At 48.2% G+C, this 13,503-nt stretch overlaps 5 protein-coding genes and 2 pseudogenes across 5 annotated transcripts; 2 read left to right on the top strand and 5 right to left on the bottom strand.

Annotated features, from left to right (window-relative positions):
- Positions 1-508: 508 nt before the first annotated feature.
- On the bottom strand, positions 509-919 carry LOC146629939 (histone H3). The gene has a single exon (XM_085356714.1). It carries the CDS (start codon positions 917-919, stop codon positions 509-511), a length of 411 nt encoding a protein of 136 aa, XP_085212840.1.
- Positions 920-1,231: 312 nt separating this feature from the next.
- On the top strand, positions 1,232-1,667 carry LOC146629938 (histone H2A). The gene has a single exon (XM_085356719.1). The coding sequence runs from the start codon at positions 1,261-1,263 to the stop codon at positions 1,645-1,647; it is 387 nt and encodes a 128-aa protein (XP_085212845.1). The 5' UTR covers positions 1,232-1,260; the 3' UTR covers positions 1,648-1,667.
- Positions 1,668-2,464: 797 nt separating this feature from the next.
- On the bottom strand, positions 2,465-3,085 carry LOC146629937 (histone H1 pseudogene; annotated as a pseudogene).
- A 2,631-nt stretch (positions 3,086-5,716) lies between these two features.
- On the bottom strand, positions 5,717-6,284 carry LOC146629936 (histone H2B). The gene has a single exon (XM_085356715.1). The coding sequence runs from the start codon at positions 6,265-6,267 to the stop codon at positions 5,893-5,895; it is 375 nt and encodes a 124-aa protein (XP_085212841.1). The 5' UTR covers positions 6,268-6,284; the 3' UTR covers positions 5,717-5,892.
- An 895-nt stretch (positions 6,285-7,179) lies between these two features.
- LOC146629935 (uncharacterized) lies at positions 7,180-7,969 on the bottom strand. The gene is made up of 2 exons (XM_085355386.1): positions 7,895-7,969; positions 7,180-7,803 (listed from the first exon to the last, which is right to left on the bottom strand). Exons 1-2 carry the CDS (start codon positions 7,967-7,969, stop codon positions 7,180-7,182), a joined length of 699 nt encoding a protein of 232 aa, XP_085211512.1.
- A 438-nt stretch (positions 7,970-8,407) lies between these two features.
- Positions 8,408-8,830, bottom strand: LOC146629934 (histone H3-like). The gene has a single exon (XM_085356712.1). It carries the CDS (start codon positions 8,828-8,830, stop codon positions 8,408-8,410), a length of 423 nt encoding a protein of 140 aa, XP_085212838.1.
- Positions 8,831-9,161: 331 nt separating this feature from the next.
- On the top strand, positions 9,162-10,929 carry LOC146629933 (pre-mRNA-splicing factor SLU7 pseudogene; annotated as a pseudogene).
- Positions 10,930-13,503: the final 2,574 nt, after the last annotated feature.

Raw genomic sequence — 13,503 nt, 5'->3', positions numbered from 1 at the left:
GATCAACGCCAGCGGAACATGACGATGCTGTGTTTCCATGCTCAAAGTTAGTTCAAAGAATTGTGTTAAATTGTTAGTTTTTTATACATCTTTGGGGAGTGAAAAAAAAAAAAAAAAAACAACCGCACCTGTGAACTGAACATGAACTGTGAAAAATATCTGATCCATGTTAGGCTTATTGTTATGTACATTCATAGTTTATAGCCAATTTAAACAACTCTAAAGGTACTTTAGAGCAGGGGTGTCACAGTCTTCTTCTACTGTAAGTAATGTAAACTTATGTGTAGCAGGAAAGAATTGGAAGTACTGGTGCTTAGATCAAGTTACTGGATGCCACCTTCATGCCAAGCATATGGCTTCTATTATATAAAAAAAAAAAAAAAAAAAAAAAAACTGTCTTGTACTGTCTTGTATGAGGTTAATGTTATTGTAAGAAAGGAGCGCGCTCTCTGTGTGAGTGTGTTGGCTCTGAAAAGAGCCGTTGTTTGTAGGAGGGCGTGCAGACAGCTTAAGCCCTCTCTCCGCGGATGCGGCGAGCCAGTTGAATGTCTTTGGGCATGATGGTGACCCTCTTGGCGTGGATGGCGCACAGGTTTGTGTCCTCGAAGAGTCCGACCAGGTAAGCCTCGCTGGCCTCCTGCAGAGCCATGACAGCTGAGCTCTGGAAGCGCAAGTCGGTCTTGAAATCCTGAGCGATCTCGCGGACCAGGCGCTGGAAGGGCAGCTTGCGAATGAGCAGCTCGGTGGACTTCTGGTAACGGCGGATCTCGCGCAGAGCCACGGTGCCGGGCCTGTAACGGTGAGGTTTCTTGACGCCTCCGGTGGCCGGGGCGCTCTTACGAGCGGCCTTAGTGGCCAGCTGCTTCCTGGGGGCTTTGCCGCCAGTGGATTTGCGAGCGGTCTGCTTGGTTCTTGCCATTCTTTCTCTCTTTAACTTTCCTGCGTTTAAAACAGAAAATGTAACAAGCGGAGGAGACTCGCCGCTCTTAAAGTGTGTGACTGGCTGTGACGCGGTGCCGCTGCGGCTCGTGATTGGTGAGGGGCTCCGCGTGATGCTCAGCACCGCTCAGAGGAGCCCCGCCCCGCCTAAGTGTGCGCTGCTCATTGGAGGAAGGTGCTTTGAAAAGGCGCGCTGCCGCGAGCCTGTCTGCGATTGGTGTGTGACGAAGCCGCCCGCGCTCTGCGGAAATATAAGCCAGGCTCGGCGCCGATCGGGCCACATTTCCTTTGAGTGTTGACACTGCGAAGAGAAGGTTCAAAATGAGTGGGCGTGGCAAAACCGGAGGCAAAGCCAGAGCTAAGGCTAAGACCCGTTCATCCCGTGCCGGGCTCCAGTTCCCCGTGGGTCGCGTCCACAGGCTGCTGCGCAAAGGCAACTATGCGCAGCGCGTGGGTGCCGGCGCCCCCGTCTACCTGGCAGCTGTGCTCGAGTACCTGACCGCTGAGATCCTCGAGCTGGCTGGCAACGCAGCCCGCGACAACAAGAAGACTCGTATTATCCCACGTCACCTGCAGCTGGCTGTGCGCAACGACGAGGAGCTCAACAAGCTCCTTGGCGGAGTCACCATCGCCCAGGGTGGTGTGCTGCCCAACATCCAGGCCGTGCTGCTGCCCAAGAAGACCGAGAAGCCTGTCAAGGCCAAGTAAATGCCAAAGCCTCTGCTTCACGCACGAAACCAATAAACAAAGGCTCTTTTCAGAGCCACACACTTCTTTCTGAGCAAACATCCTCGTGTATATGGAAATGTAGTATTACCTTATTCTCGTGTGTGTGTGGGGGGTTCTTTCGCCTCCCAACCAGATCTTCAGGTTGTTTTAATTTATTATTAACAATAATATAAAATTATGCACAATGAATTACTAATGTAAAAATAGTTCAACAAAAGTTCAACACTGCCCCTAGCATCCTGGAGCACTTGTGTTGTCTTTTGTAGGTGTTTTGGAGTTTTTACGTGTTTTGTCTGTAGGGGCCACTGTAAATATACTTTTATTTATTCACTCCACATGAAATGTAATAAATCAACTATAATAAAATCCAACTATTCACATTTCAACTTTTAACTATTTAAATTTTCAGCTTTTTCCTTTTACAAATTTAAAGTGAAACAACACAAAACACTGCAAACCACAACACAATTAAATATAAATTATAATATGAAAATAAAAAGAAGATGCATATTCTCTGTCATATGGACCTGCATGAATAAACTTTGTCCCTGGCTCTCTTTCTCTCTGTCCCTCCTGCTCTGTTCACTTTCTGATTGTGAAATGTGAGCCATGATAGTAATACAAGCTGCAAGTGTTATGAGAAAAAAAACAAACCCAAAAAGTATCTTATCTTGCTTTGACAATAATGCTATTATTGTGAATAAGAGAATGTTGCGTGATTGTGAGGAAGGAGCTCTGGCGTGTTGCTGTGGTGGCTCTGAGAAGAGCCGTTGTTGAGTGCGAGAGTGTTGGCAGCTCACTTCTTCTTGGCTGCTGTGGCCGCCTTCTTGGCTTTGGGTTTGGCGGCCTTCTTGGCGGGGGCTTTCTTGGCTGCGGGAGGCTTCTTGGTGACCTTCTTGGGGCTCTTGGCTGCCGCCTTCTTGGGGCTCTTGCTGGGCTTTTTGGCCGCCACAGCGGGCTTCTTGGCCTTCTTGGGGGACTTCTTAGCTGCTGCGGGCTTCTTGGCTGCCGCTGGCTTCTTGGGGGACTTTTTAGCGGCTGCTGCCGGCTTCTTGGCTTTGGGAGCGGCTTTCTTTGCGGGCTTCTTGGCTTTGCTCTCGGTAGCCTTCTTGTTCATCTTGAAGGATCCGGAGGCCCCGGTGCCCTTGGTCTGCACCAGAGTGCCCTTGGCCACCAGGCTCTTGATGGCGGTCTTGACGCGGGCCTTGTTCTTGTCCACATCGTAGCCTCCGGCAGCCAGAGCCTTCTTGAGAGCGGCTGTGGACACGCCGCTGCGCTCCTTGGAAGCGGCCACGGCTTTCACGATCAACTCGCCCACGCTGGGGCCCACCTTCTTCGGCTTGGAAGCCGTCGTCTTCTTCTTGGCCGCCTTGGCCGGGGCGGCGGCAGCAGCAGGTGCGGGTGCTTCCTCTGACATTTTCCTCTTTCCTTCTGATCGAGTCACGGTGCAGTGATGGCAACTCGGAAACGTCACACTGCACTTAAACGCACCATGAGAACCGTGGAGAGTGAATGTAGCGCGCGCCGCTCTCGCGTGCGCCACGCAATGCTTCCGTTTGTGTTTCGTGTCTCGGGATCAAAGAGCTCAAAGTGAGTGTGTGAGCAGCACTGCAGGCCGACAGTGGAGCAGTCCACAGCGGACTCGTGTCTCCTCGGGCAGGCCTCGTGTCGGGCTCTGGTGCTCTCTGCTCTTGCTTTGTGGAGCCTCCAAAGCTCAGCGACTCAGTGCGGAGCTCAGCGCTGCTCGGCGGCTTTTTGCGCTCTTTTCTTTCCTAAAACAAAGGAGCCGCAGCACAGCTCCGTGAAAAGCCCTTTTCCAGCTCAGACACATGTTCGTTCGCGCACTCTGACTTAAAAGCAGCATCTGGTGAGCGCAGCTGTGGGACAAAGTGACGCCGCGAACTCCCAGCAAACACACCGATGCAGCTGGACGCCCACGGAGCAGCGAGACGTCTGTGAGAGCTGCTCACTTCTAACCAAAGCACAGCGGCCTCGAGTTTCACTCACGTTGTTGTATATCAGAAATCACCATTAGTTAGTCACCTTACGGCAGCTCACTTCCACACTTTGGCCCTGATCTCTTAGTCTGCATCAGTCCGTTTCCTTCCAGCTACAGTTACCGACTCTACTATAAACAACAACAGCGAATGAACACGTGAATACACACATCCACCAACTGATCACTAAGTATCTCAATGTGCAATACTCAATACCTGCTAAAAAACATCCAACATCTCACTATTAAACATTCTCTTTTTGTCGCTACTAGTCAAACGTATTTTTATATCTATTTCATTTATTTAATCAGAGTAATATTGCTGTTATTTTTTTGGCATTTATTTAATCCTGCTCTGTCCACGTTGCTGCTGTAACAAGGTGAATTTCCCAGCTCTGGGACTAATAAAGCTTATCTTATGTCCTGGATAGCGACCTCAGTCTAATCTAGTACAGTGCATTTAATTATGCCCAGTATATCTGTGCTCCTTTTTCTGGAGGATTCTATTATTCGTCCACCCACTAAAAAAATGTAACCACAGATTGTTGTCCAAGATAAGTAAAATGCTGCACAATACCTCCCACCCTCCCATCGTGTGCTTGACCAGTCACAGAAGAGCGTTTAGTGAGAGACTGAGATGACCAAAATTCACCTCTGAATCAGAATCAGAATGGGTTTTATTTCCTAATGTTGAGCAGGTTTACAACATTAGGAAATTGCTTCGGTACTTAGTGCAAAACACACTGTAAGACAACACTTAACTAAACATAAAAAATAAAAGTGCTAAGCAGATAGATATATCTTATTCATAGCACTTGCTATAATAGTTGTACTATCTAAAGGCATATAGAAAGGTGGCTACGGAGCCACCAAATTATGAATTAGATTCAAATAGGCACAACTTTAGTTTTTTTATTTCTATATGATGAACTCTGCATTATTAAGTGATAAGAACAAGTAATCTTATGTCCTGTAATCATTATGACGCTATAATTTGAGATACAATAAATAAAATACGTTTTTGTACAAAGTATCGGATCAGTATCGTCGATACCACCCTGAATATTACTCGTTATCGGATCGGAAAGGAAATCAGTGGTATCGCACATCACTAGTGATTATAGTGTTTACGAGCACATCAAGTCAAGTGGCTTTGTTATTTCAACCATGTGCAGTGCTACAGTACACAGTGAAGCAAGTCAGCGTTCTTCCAAGACCGTGGTGCTACATAGGACAATCAACACAGGACCACATAAAGTGCAAATGTACAACATAAGAAAAACGGCGCAACCCCAGATCAGAACGATACAGACAAATTGATACTAAATTTTAAGTTTACTGCTTCTTTGGATTCTGCTATGCAAATTTTTTGTGAAATGACAAACTTTGGATATCAGAGGACAAAAAAAAAAAAAACAACAACAACAACACACAAAACACTTCCATTTCACACACCGTAAAGGAACTGTCAAAATGAGTTAACTGGCCAGAGCAACATTTGTGTTCAGTACTGTTTTCAATTTGTTCTTTGGAATTTGCTTTGTATTGAATGTATTTGGAAATCAGAATATATATGTAAAAAAAATAATATAATAATCAGCCCTTATCCCCAAGGGGCAAATAAGATACAATGGAGCAGCACGACATTGAAGACAAGGACAGGGCATAAACAGGCAATAAGAATGAGATAATAAATACACAGCATATACACAGTTTTAAAATTAAAGTGACTGAATAGGTGAATAAATAACTAAGTGACTAAAAGTGAATAAAGTGGCAGCACAAAAAGAGCGTAGAGTAGTTCATGTTTACAGGTGTGGGAAATGGTCTTAAGGGCTGGAGTTAAAAAGCAGAGTGGCTTTGGGGACAGAGGTGGCTCTCCTCCTCTCAGTCCTGCAGGAAATGCAGCAGAGGCGCCGCCCACAGGGGAGCCATTGAAATGCACTGAAAGACTGTCAAACATAAAGTGGCATTAATGTTGTATTTGTAGTTACTTTGTCATCGTTCCACAACACACACACACACACACACACACACACACACACACGACATTTCCTGAGTCTGGGTCAATGTAGCGGATCAATAGCACCTAGTGACAAAGAAGCATTTCCGCGATTGCAGTAGTTGGCAACATAGTAACTGCACGTTTGAAGGTAGAACGTATGCTCTTCAGGACAGAGTGGGTGGCTCTGAAAAGAGCCGTTGGGTTGACTGACAGCAGGATCAGTTTACTTGGAGCTGGTGTACTTGGTGACGGCCTTGGTGCCCTCAGACACGGCGTGCTTGGCCAGCTCACCGGGGAGCAGCAGGCGCACTGCGGTCTGGATCTCCCTGGACGTGATGGTGGAGCGTTTGTTGTAGTGGGCCAGGCGAGAGGACTCGGCAGCGATGCGCTCGAAGATGTCGTTGACAAACGAGTTCATGATGCTCATGGCCTTGGAGGAGATCCCGGTGTCGGGGTGGACCTGCTTCAGCACCTTGTACACGTAGATGGCGTAGCTCTCCTTCCTGGTCTTTCTCTTCTTCTTGCCGCCCTTGCCGGCGGTCTTGGTCACGGCTTTCTTAGAGCCCTTCTTGGGCGCGGACTTCGCGGGTTCAGGCATTTTGTTCCTTCGATACTCTGCAGCAACGAATGAGCTGTGTAACAGAGAGCAGCTCCTTTTATACAGCCTGTATGCTAATATCACTGCGCAGGCCCTCGGCTCTCATTGGCTGAGCTGCACAGTGGGCCGGACATTGCGTTGGAGGAAATCTATGAATTGTGCTACAACAGGCGCGCGTCTAACAAAGAAGTGGTCTGTGTGATCGTTTCCTCATTTGTTGGAACGGTCATTTGTATTAAATGAGCAGTAAATGTAGTGCTCTGTATGGCAAATATGGAGGATTTAGGGAGACACAGACTGAAAGCTAGAAAATGCTTAAGATGTGACTACAGTCTACAGTAGTGAATTGGGCCTCAGCAGCAGCAGTGTTTCTTTGGGGCAGTGAGCTTTGTTATCTTCACACCATGCTGGCGTTTTCAGAGTGATGATGATGACATTTACAGTTTTTTCTGATTGCTTAAGCACATTTTTTTGTAACTATTGGCTAATTTTGCAAAACTCTTCACACAAATAAGAAAACCTGTCACCCAATAATCAAAACATTGTAGTTCTCTTGCAAAAGCAAACACAGCTAGATTAACTCTTCACACCTTCGTAAAAATGGTGTTTCCGTATCAAACAGTACACACAAGCCATCATCTACTAAGCACACAATGCGCCAACTGCACACCGATGGTATGAATACAAAACACATCTGGCTTTTGCTTTCTCTGTGTACAGATGTCAATTTGAGGTCACACCTTGTCATAGTGTCATGTAAACATACAAGGATCCAAACGTCAAGTATTGGTGTTTATTAACACTCATCAAAACCAAGACAAAGTCAGAACACAAAATAGGAATTCCACAAATAAAAGGGGAAAAAAAAAAAAAAAAAAAAACCACACACACCACACAGACAATCAGCCTACATCATGTCGTCTTTCTGGGTCCGGCCACGTCGCCTGCGATATCCTCCAGTCCAAGGCACCGGGGAAAATATCTCCTTGAATGCTGTATCCAGGCCTGACATGATGCCTGGTCAATATCTCCACATGCCTCCTCCATTGCCTGTAAAAGGGCTACCTGTTGATGAGGATGACGGTCATACACTTTCCAGCGCCAGGCAGAGAAGAACTCCTCGATGGGATTCAAGAATGGAGAGTATGGAGGGAGGTTGAGTGCCATGAAGGATGGTTGGTCTGTAAACCAGTTGCGGACCAAAGCAGCCCTATGGAAACTAACATTGTCCCATATGATGACATATCGGGTCTGCTCTGGTCTCTGAACAGTGAGCATGTCATGCAAGGTGTCCAGGAATGCAATAATGTGTGCAGTGTTGTATGGGCCTATGGTTGCATGATGGTGAACAACACCATTTTGGCTTATAGCTGCACACATGGTTATGTTACCACCACGTTGTCCTGGGACATTGATGATGGCACGGTGTCCAATAATGTTCCTGCCACGTCTCCTGGTTTTACTGAGGTTAAAACCGGCCTCATCTACAAAAAGTAGCTCATGTCCCATTGCATCTGCTTCTAGTTCCATCACTCTCTGGACAAGACAAAACAAATGCAACACATCAGGCCCATGCACAGCACTACAGTATGCACCTCCAAATTCAGAACCAATGACACTAGCTTACCTGCACGTAGTCATATCGCAGTTGCTTTACACGTTCTGTGTTTCTCTCGAAAGGAACTCTGTAAATTTGCTTCATTCTTATTCTGTGGCGCGCAAGTACACGACTTAGTGCAAGCATTTCTGCACTGTGTATATTACTCTTACTGCTCCTTCCATTGTACTCCACATAGACAGCTTACCTGTGGCCTGTTTATAGTGCTTAGGCTGATTGCAAAGTGGACTAATTATCTAAAACAGTTTTCACATGTGAAAGTGTGCCAGACAGTTGGCAAATTAGTGTTAATGATAGCCATACATGTGTATACTTTTGCTAGGAGTGTGTTGGAAATTTGGTAATTGAGTGTTGTGCAGTGAATTGTGCCTACAGTTTTGCAAAGTGTGTGTTACAAAATTGCAAACTGAATGCAAAGCAGTTTTTGTGCTTTTAGTTTTGCAAACTCAGTGAGTGGTTTTGCTATAAGTCTGAATAGTTTTAGAAATTGTGCTACAGGAATCACAGTTAGGGTTTAAGCATTCAGAAAAAACTGTAAGCCCTCTCTCCGCGGATGCGGCGAGCCAGCTGAATGTCTTTGGGCATGATGGTGACCCTCTTGGCGTGGATGGCGCACAGGTTGGTGTCCTCGAAGAGTCCGACCAGGTAAGCCTCGCTGGCCTCCTGCAGAGCCATGACAGCGGAGCTCTGGAAGCGCAAGTCGGTCTTGAAATCCTGAGCGATCTCACGGACCAGGCGCTGGAAGGGCAGCTTGCGAATGAGCAGCCCGGTGGACTTCTGGTAACGGCGGATCTCGCGCAGAGCCACGGTGCCGGGCCTGTAACGGTGAGGCTTCTTGACGCCTCCGGTGGCCGGGGCGCTCTTACGAGCGGCCTTGGTGGCCAGCTGCTTCCTGGGGGCTTTGCCGCCAGTGGATTTGCGAGCGGTCTGCTTGGTTCTTGCCATTCTTTCTATCTTTAACTTTCCTGCGTTTAAAACAGAAAATGTAACAAGCGGAGGAGACTCGCCGCTCTTAAAGTGTGTGACTGGCCGTGACGCGGTGCCGCTGCGGCTCGTGATTGGTGAGGGGCTCCACGTGGTGCTCAGCACTGCTCAGAGTAGCACCGCCCCGCCTAGGTGTGCTCATTGGAGGAAGGTGCTTTGAAAAGGCGCGCTGCCGCGAGCCTGTCTGCGTGTGTGACGAAGCCGCCCGCGCTCTGCGGAAATAAAAGCCAGGCTCGGTGCCGATCGGGCCACATTTCCTTTGAGTGTTGACACTGCGAAGAGAAGGTTCAAAATGAGTGGGCGTGGCAAAACCGAGAAGATGACCAGAGAGGATTGGAGGAAGAAGAAGGAGCTGGAGGAGCAGAGAAAGCTGGGAAACGCTCCAGCTGAGGTGGACGAGGAGGGAAAGGACATAAACCCCCACATCCCACAGTACATTTCATCAGTGCCGTGGTACATCGACCCATCAAAAAGGCCCACACTAAAGCATCAAAGACCACAGAGTGAGAATGAGAAGCAGTACTCTGCAATTGGAGAGTGGTACAAGAGAGGAGTGCAGGAGAGTGCAGTTGCAACTAAGTTCCGTAAAGGGGCTTGTGAAAACTGTGGTGCCATGACACACAAGAAGAAAGACTGCTTGGAGCCACCCAGAAAAGTTGGTGCCAAATTCACAGGAACAGGGATTGCTCCAAATGAACACGCTCAGATCCAGCTCACCATGGACTATGATGGAAAGCGTGATCGCTGGAATGGCTACGACCCCGAGGAACATCAGCGCATTGTTGAAGAGTACGCCAAAGTAGATCTGGCCAAGAGGACACTGAAAGCACAGAAACTTCAGGATGAGTTGGCCTCGGGAAAACTGGACCAGACTGAGCGGGAACATGACAGTGAAGATGAGGATGAAGACAAATATGCAGATGACATCGACATGCCCGGTCAGAACTTTGACTCCAAGAGACGAATCACTGTCAGGAATCTGCGTATCAGAGAAGACACAGCTAAATACTTGAGAAATCTGGATCCAAATTCAGCGTACTACGATCCAAAGACGCGAGCAATGAGAGAGAACCCGTACTCCAACACTGGCAAGAACCCTGATGAAGTGGGGTACGCTGGAGACAACTTTGTTCGCTACAGTGGAGCCACAATTTCCATGGCTCAAACACAATTGTTTGCCTGGGAGGCTTATGAGAAAGGCTCCGAGGTGCATCTGCAGGCTGACCCCACCAAACTGGAGCTGCTACATCGTTCCTTCAAGGTCAAGAAGGAGGACTTCAAAGAAGAACAGAGGGAGAGCATCCTGGAGAAGTATGGAGGCCAGGAGCATTTGGATGCACCACCGCGGGAGTTGCTGTTGGCCCAGACGGAGGACTACGTGGAGTATTCGCGTCACGGCGCTGTGCTGAAAGGACTCGAAAAGGCTGTCGCTCGCTCCAAATATGAGGAGGACGTGCTCATCAACAACCACACTTGTATTTGGAGTTCCTACTGGAAAGACGGCTTCTGGGGGTACAAGTGTTGCCACTCCATGGTCAAACAGAGTTACTGCACAGGATCAGCTGGAATTGGAATTAACAACTCAGAGTGCACTCCATTTGAAGAGGCAATAACTGAGCCACAGGAGGAGGAACAGCCCAAGACTCTGCTAGAAATGCATCAAGATAAGATGAAAGAGAAGAAGAAGAACAAAAAGAACAAGAAGCGCGACTCCGACAGCAGTGATTCGGAGGATGAGGAGAAGAAGAAGGAAAAGCTGAAGAAGGCTCTAGAAGCAGAGGAAAAGCGGGTGAAGCAGGTGGAGATGCTAATGCAGCTGGATGAGAGGAAGAGGCCGTACAACAGCTTGTTTGAAGTAAAGGCGCCCACTGAGGAGGAGATGGAGGCCTTCCGCATGAAACGCAGCAGGCCAGATGATCCCATGGCTTCCTTCTTGGGACAGTGACCTTTTCAGTCCCGGCAGATTCCCCTAAACTCTCCCCAAGGACTCTACTAGAGCAGCTGCTCAGTAAAATATAAAATCCCACATTCACTCAAGTTTTGTGTTTTGGAAAGAAGTGCTGGAGAAACTGTACAGTATTTTGTAAAAGTTAATGTTAACACATTGTTTTGAAGCTGCATGTCCATAAAATGTAGAACAACAATAAAAAAGGTGTTTCACTTCAACAGGAGACATTTAAATACTTTCAAAGCTTTCAAATTCAGTCTTTACAGGAAACATGAGAAACGTAACTGCATTTCTTTTTATAATAAAATCCATTTGCCTGGGAAAAAAAAAAAAAAGCAAAACCAGAGGCAAAGCCAGAGCTTCATCCCGTGCCGGGCTCCAGTTCCCCGTGGGTTGTGTCCACAGGCTGCTGCGCAAAGGCAACTATGTGCAGCGCAGGCACGTGCAGAGGGGGGGGGGGGGGGGGGGCTAGAGGGGCTTGAGCACCCGCCCCTTTCCTGATGGGTACCCAAGGTGCCCTTTTGTTGAGGCAACTTTTTTAAAAAAAATTCTTATTTTTTTTTTTTATGTATGTGTGTGTGTGTGCGGAGTCCTGTCTGTGCCCCTCAACAATAATATTTAACTAGTAATCACAGTTTTGCTAAATAAAAGGATCTGGCTTGCATCAGTCACATGATCACATTTAACCAATGATCGCCCTTGACGGCAGAACGCGCTGGTTACGAGCCGGGAACGAGCTCACTAAGAGCACGCGCATTTTTAGCGGTCCGGAGCTGTAGGAGAAACACAAGTTAACTCAGAGACACAGACTGATGCGACAAAACCAGTAAGTAGGTGTGTAGCGTAAACTGTAGTGTGTAGCACCCAGGAGTATTGGCTTATTGGGCGACAGTATGCCACGGAGTATGTGGCACGGACTACGCACCATTACGGACTACAAAGCCAGGGACACTGCGCCGATCAACGCCGACTCTGCATTCACCAACGAGCTGAATCGGTTCTACGCCCGTTTCGAGGTTAACCAGGCGGCTAATGCTATCTACCGCCTGGCTACCGAGGACAGTGACGTCATCAGCGAGAGACCGGTGACCAGCATCGCAGAGCATGACGTCCGAGCGGCACTGAGGAGAGTGAACACAAGGAAAGCGGCGGGGCCAGATGGCATCACCGGCCGTCTGCTGCGCTGCTGTGCTGACCAGCTAGCAGGTGTGTTCACTTACATCTTCAACGAGTCCCTGGCGAAGTCTGTGGTCCCCACATGCTTCAAAAGATCCACCATCATCCCTGTGCCCAAGAACAGCAAACCCTCATCTCTGAACGATTACCGGCCAGTTGCACTGACCTCGGTAGTAATGAAGGTGTTTGAGAGGCTGCTGAAGAACATCATCTCCTCCTCCATCCCAGACACCATAGATCCGCTGCAGTTCGCCTACAGATCCAACAGATCCACAGAGGATGCCATCGCCCACGTCCTACACACCACACTCAGCCACGTGGACAAGAAACAGGGTAACTATGTGCGAATGCTGTTTGTTGATTACAGTTCAGCGTTTAACACAATAGTGCCCTGCAGACTGTTCACAAAGCTCAGGGATCTGGGACTTAACAGCCGTCTGTGTGCATGGGTGTTGGACTTCCTCACTGGCAGAACTCAGGTGGTGAGGGTGGGCAGGTGCTTCTCCAACAGCATCACCATCAACACAGGAGCACCTCAGGGATGTGTCCTCTCGCCACTGCTCTACTCCCTCTACACTTCAGACTGTGTGGCCACCCATGGCTCCAACACCATTGTGAAGTTTGCTGACGACACAGTGGTGTTGGGTGCCATCTCCAACAACGATGAGACGGCCTACATGGATGAAGTGAAGAATCTGGCATCGTGGTGCCAGGACAACCACCTCCAGCTGAACGTCAGCAAGACCAAGGAGCTGGTGGTGGACTTCAGAAGGGGTCAGCACAGAGACTACAAGCCCATTATCATCAATGGAGCTCCAGTGGAGAGGGTGCAGTCCTTCAAGTATCTTGGTGTCCACATCTCCTCAGACCTGACATGGGCTGCCCACATTCAGGTCCAGACCAAAAAGGCTAGGCAGCGCCTGTATCACCTTCGACAACTGAGGAAGTTCAGGGTCTCTCCAAAGATCCTCAGGATTTTCTATACAGGCGCTGTGGAGAGCATCCTCACACAGAACATGACATCGTGGTTCGGGAACAGCTGTGTGAAGGACCAAAAAGCTCTCCAGAGAGTGATCCGTACAGCAGAACGCTGCTGCAGGATTGCTCTCCCCCCGCTTCAGGACACCTACACCAGGAGATGCCGGACTAGAGCAGCGCAGATACTGAAGGACCCGTCCCATCCTGGCAACAAACTGTTCCAACTTCTGCAATCTGGTAGAAGGTTCCGCATCTTCCGGGCAAGGACAGAGAGACTCAAGAGGAGCTTCTATCCCCAAGCCATTCGTGCCCTAAACACACACACCCGCCCTCTCACATCATCTATAATTGACTGAGACAGGACTCTCTTCCAGACACTAAACCAAGGCACAATGTACATTTCAAATTCCTTTAATTTTAAATATGTTTATATTGTCTATCCTGTAAAATAGTCAGATGTCTATTCATATTAATGTACAGAATTCACCTGCTTGCTGCTACTACTGCACATTCACCCAGTGTATATACTATA

Source organism: Diplotaxodon limnothrissa, linkage group LG6 (assembly GCF_057381915.1).
Source record: "Diplotaxodon limnothrissa isolate DT_005_m linkage group LG6, D_limnothrissa_male_GT1.1, whole genome shotgun sequence".
NCBI classification, from domain to species: domain Eukaryota; kingdom Metazoa; phylum Chordata; class Actinopteri; order Cichliformes; family Cichlidae; genus Diplotaxodon; species Diplotaxodon limnothrissa.
Note: the sequence above shows the minus strand (reverse complement) of the source record. Positions and strands in the feature narration are given on the sequence as shown.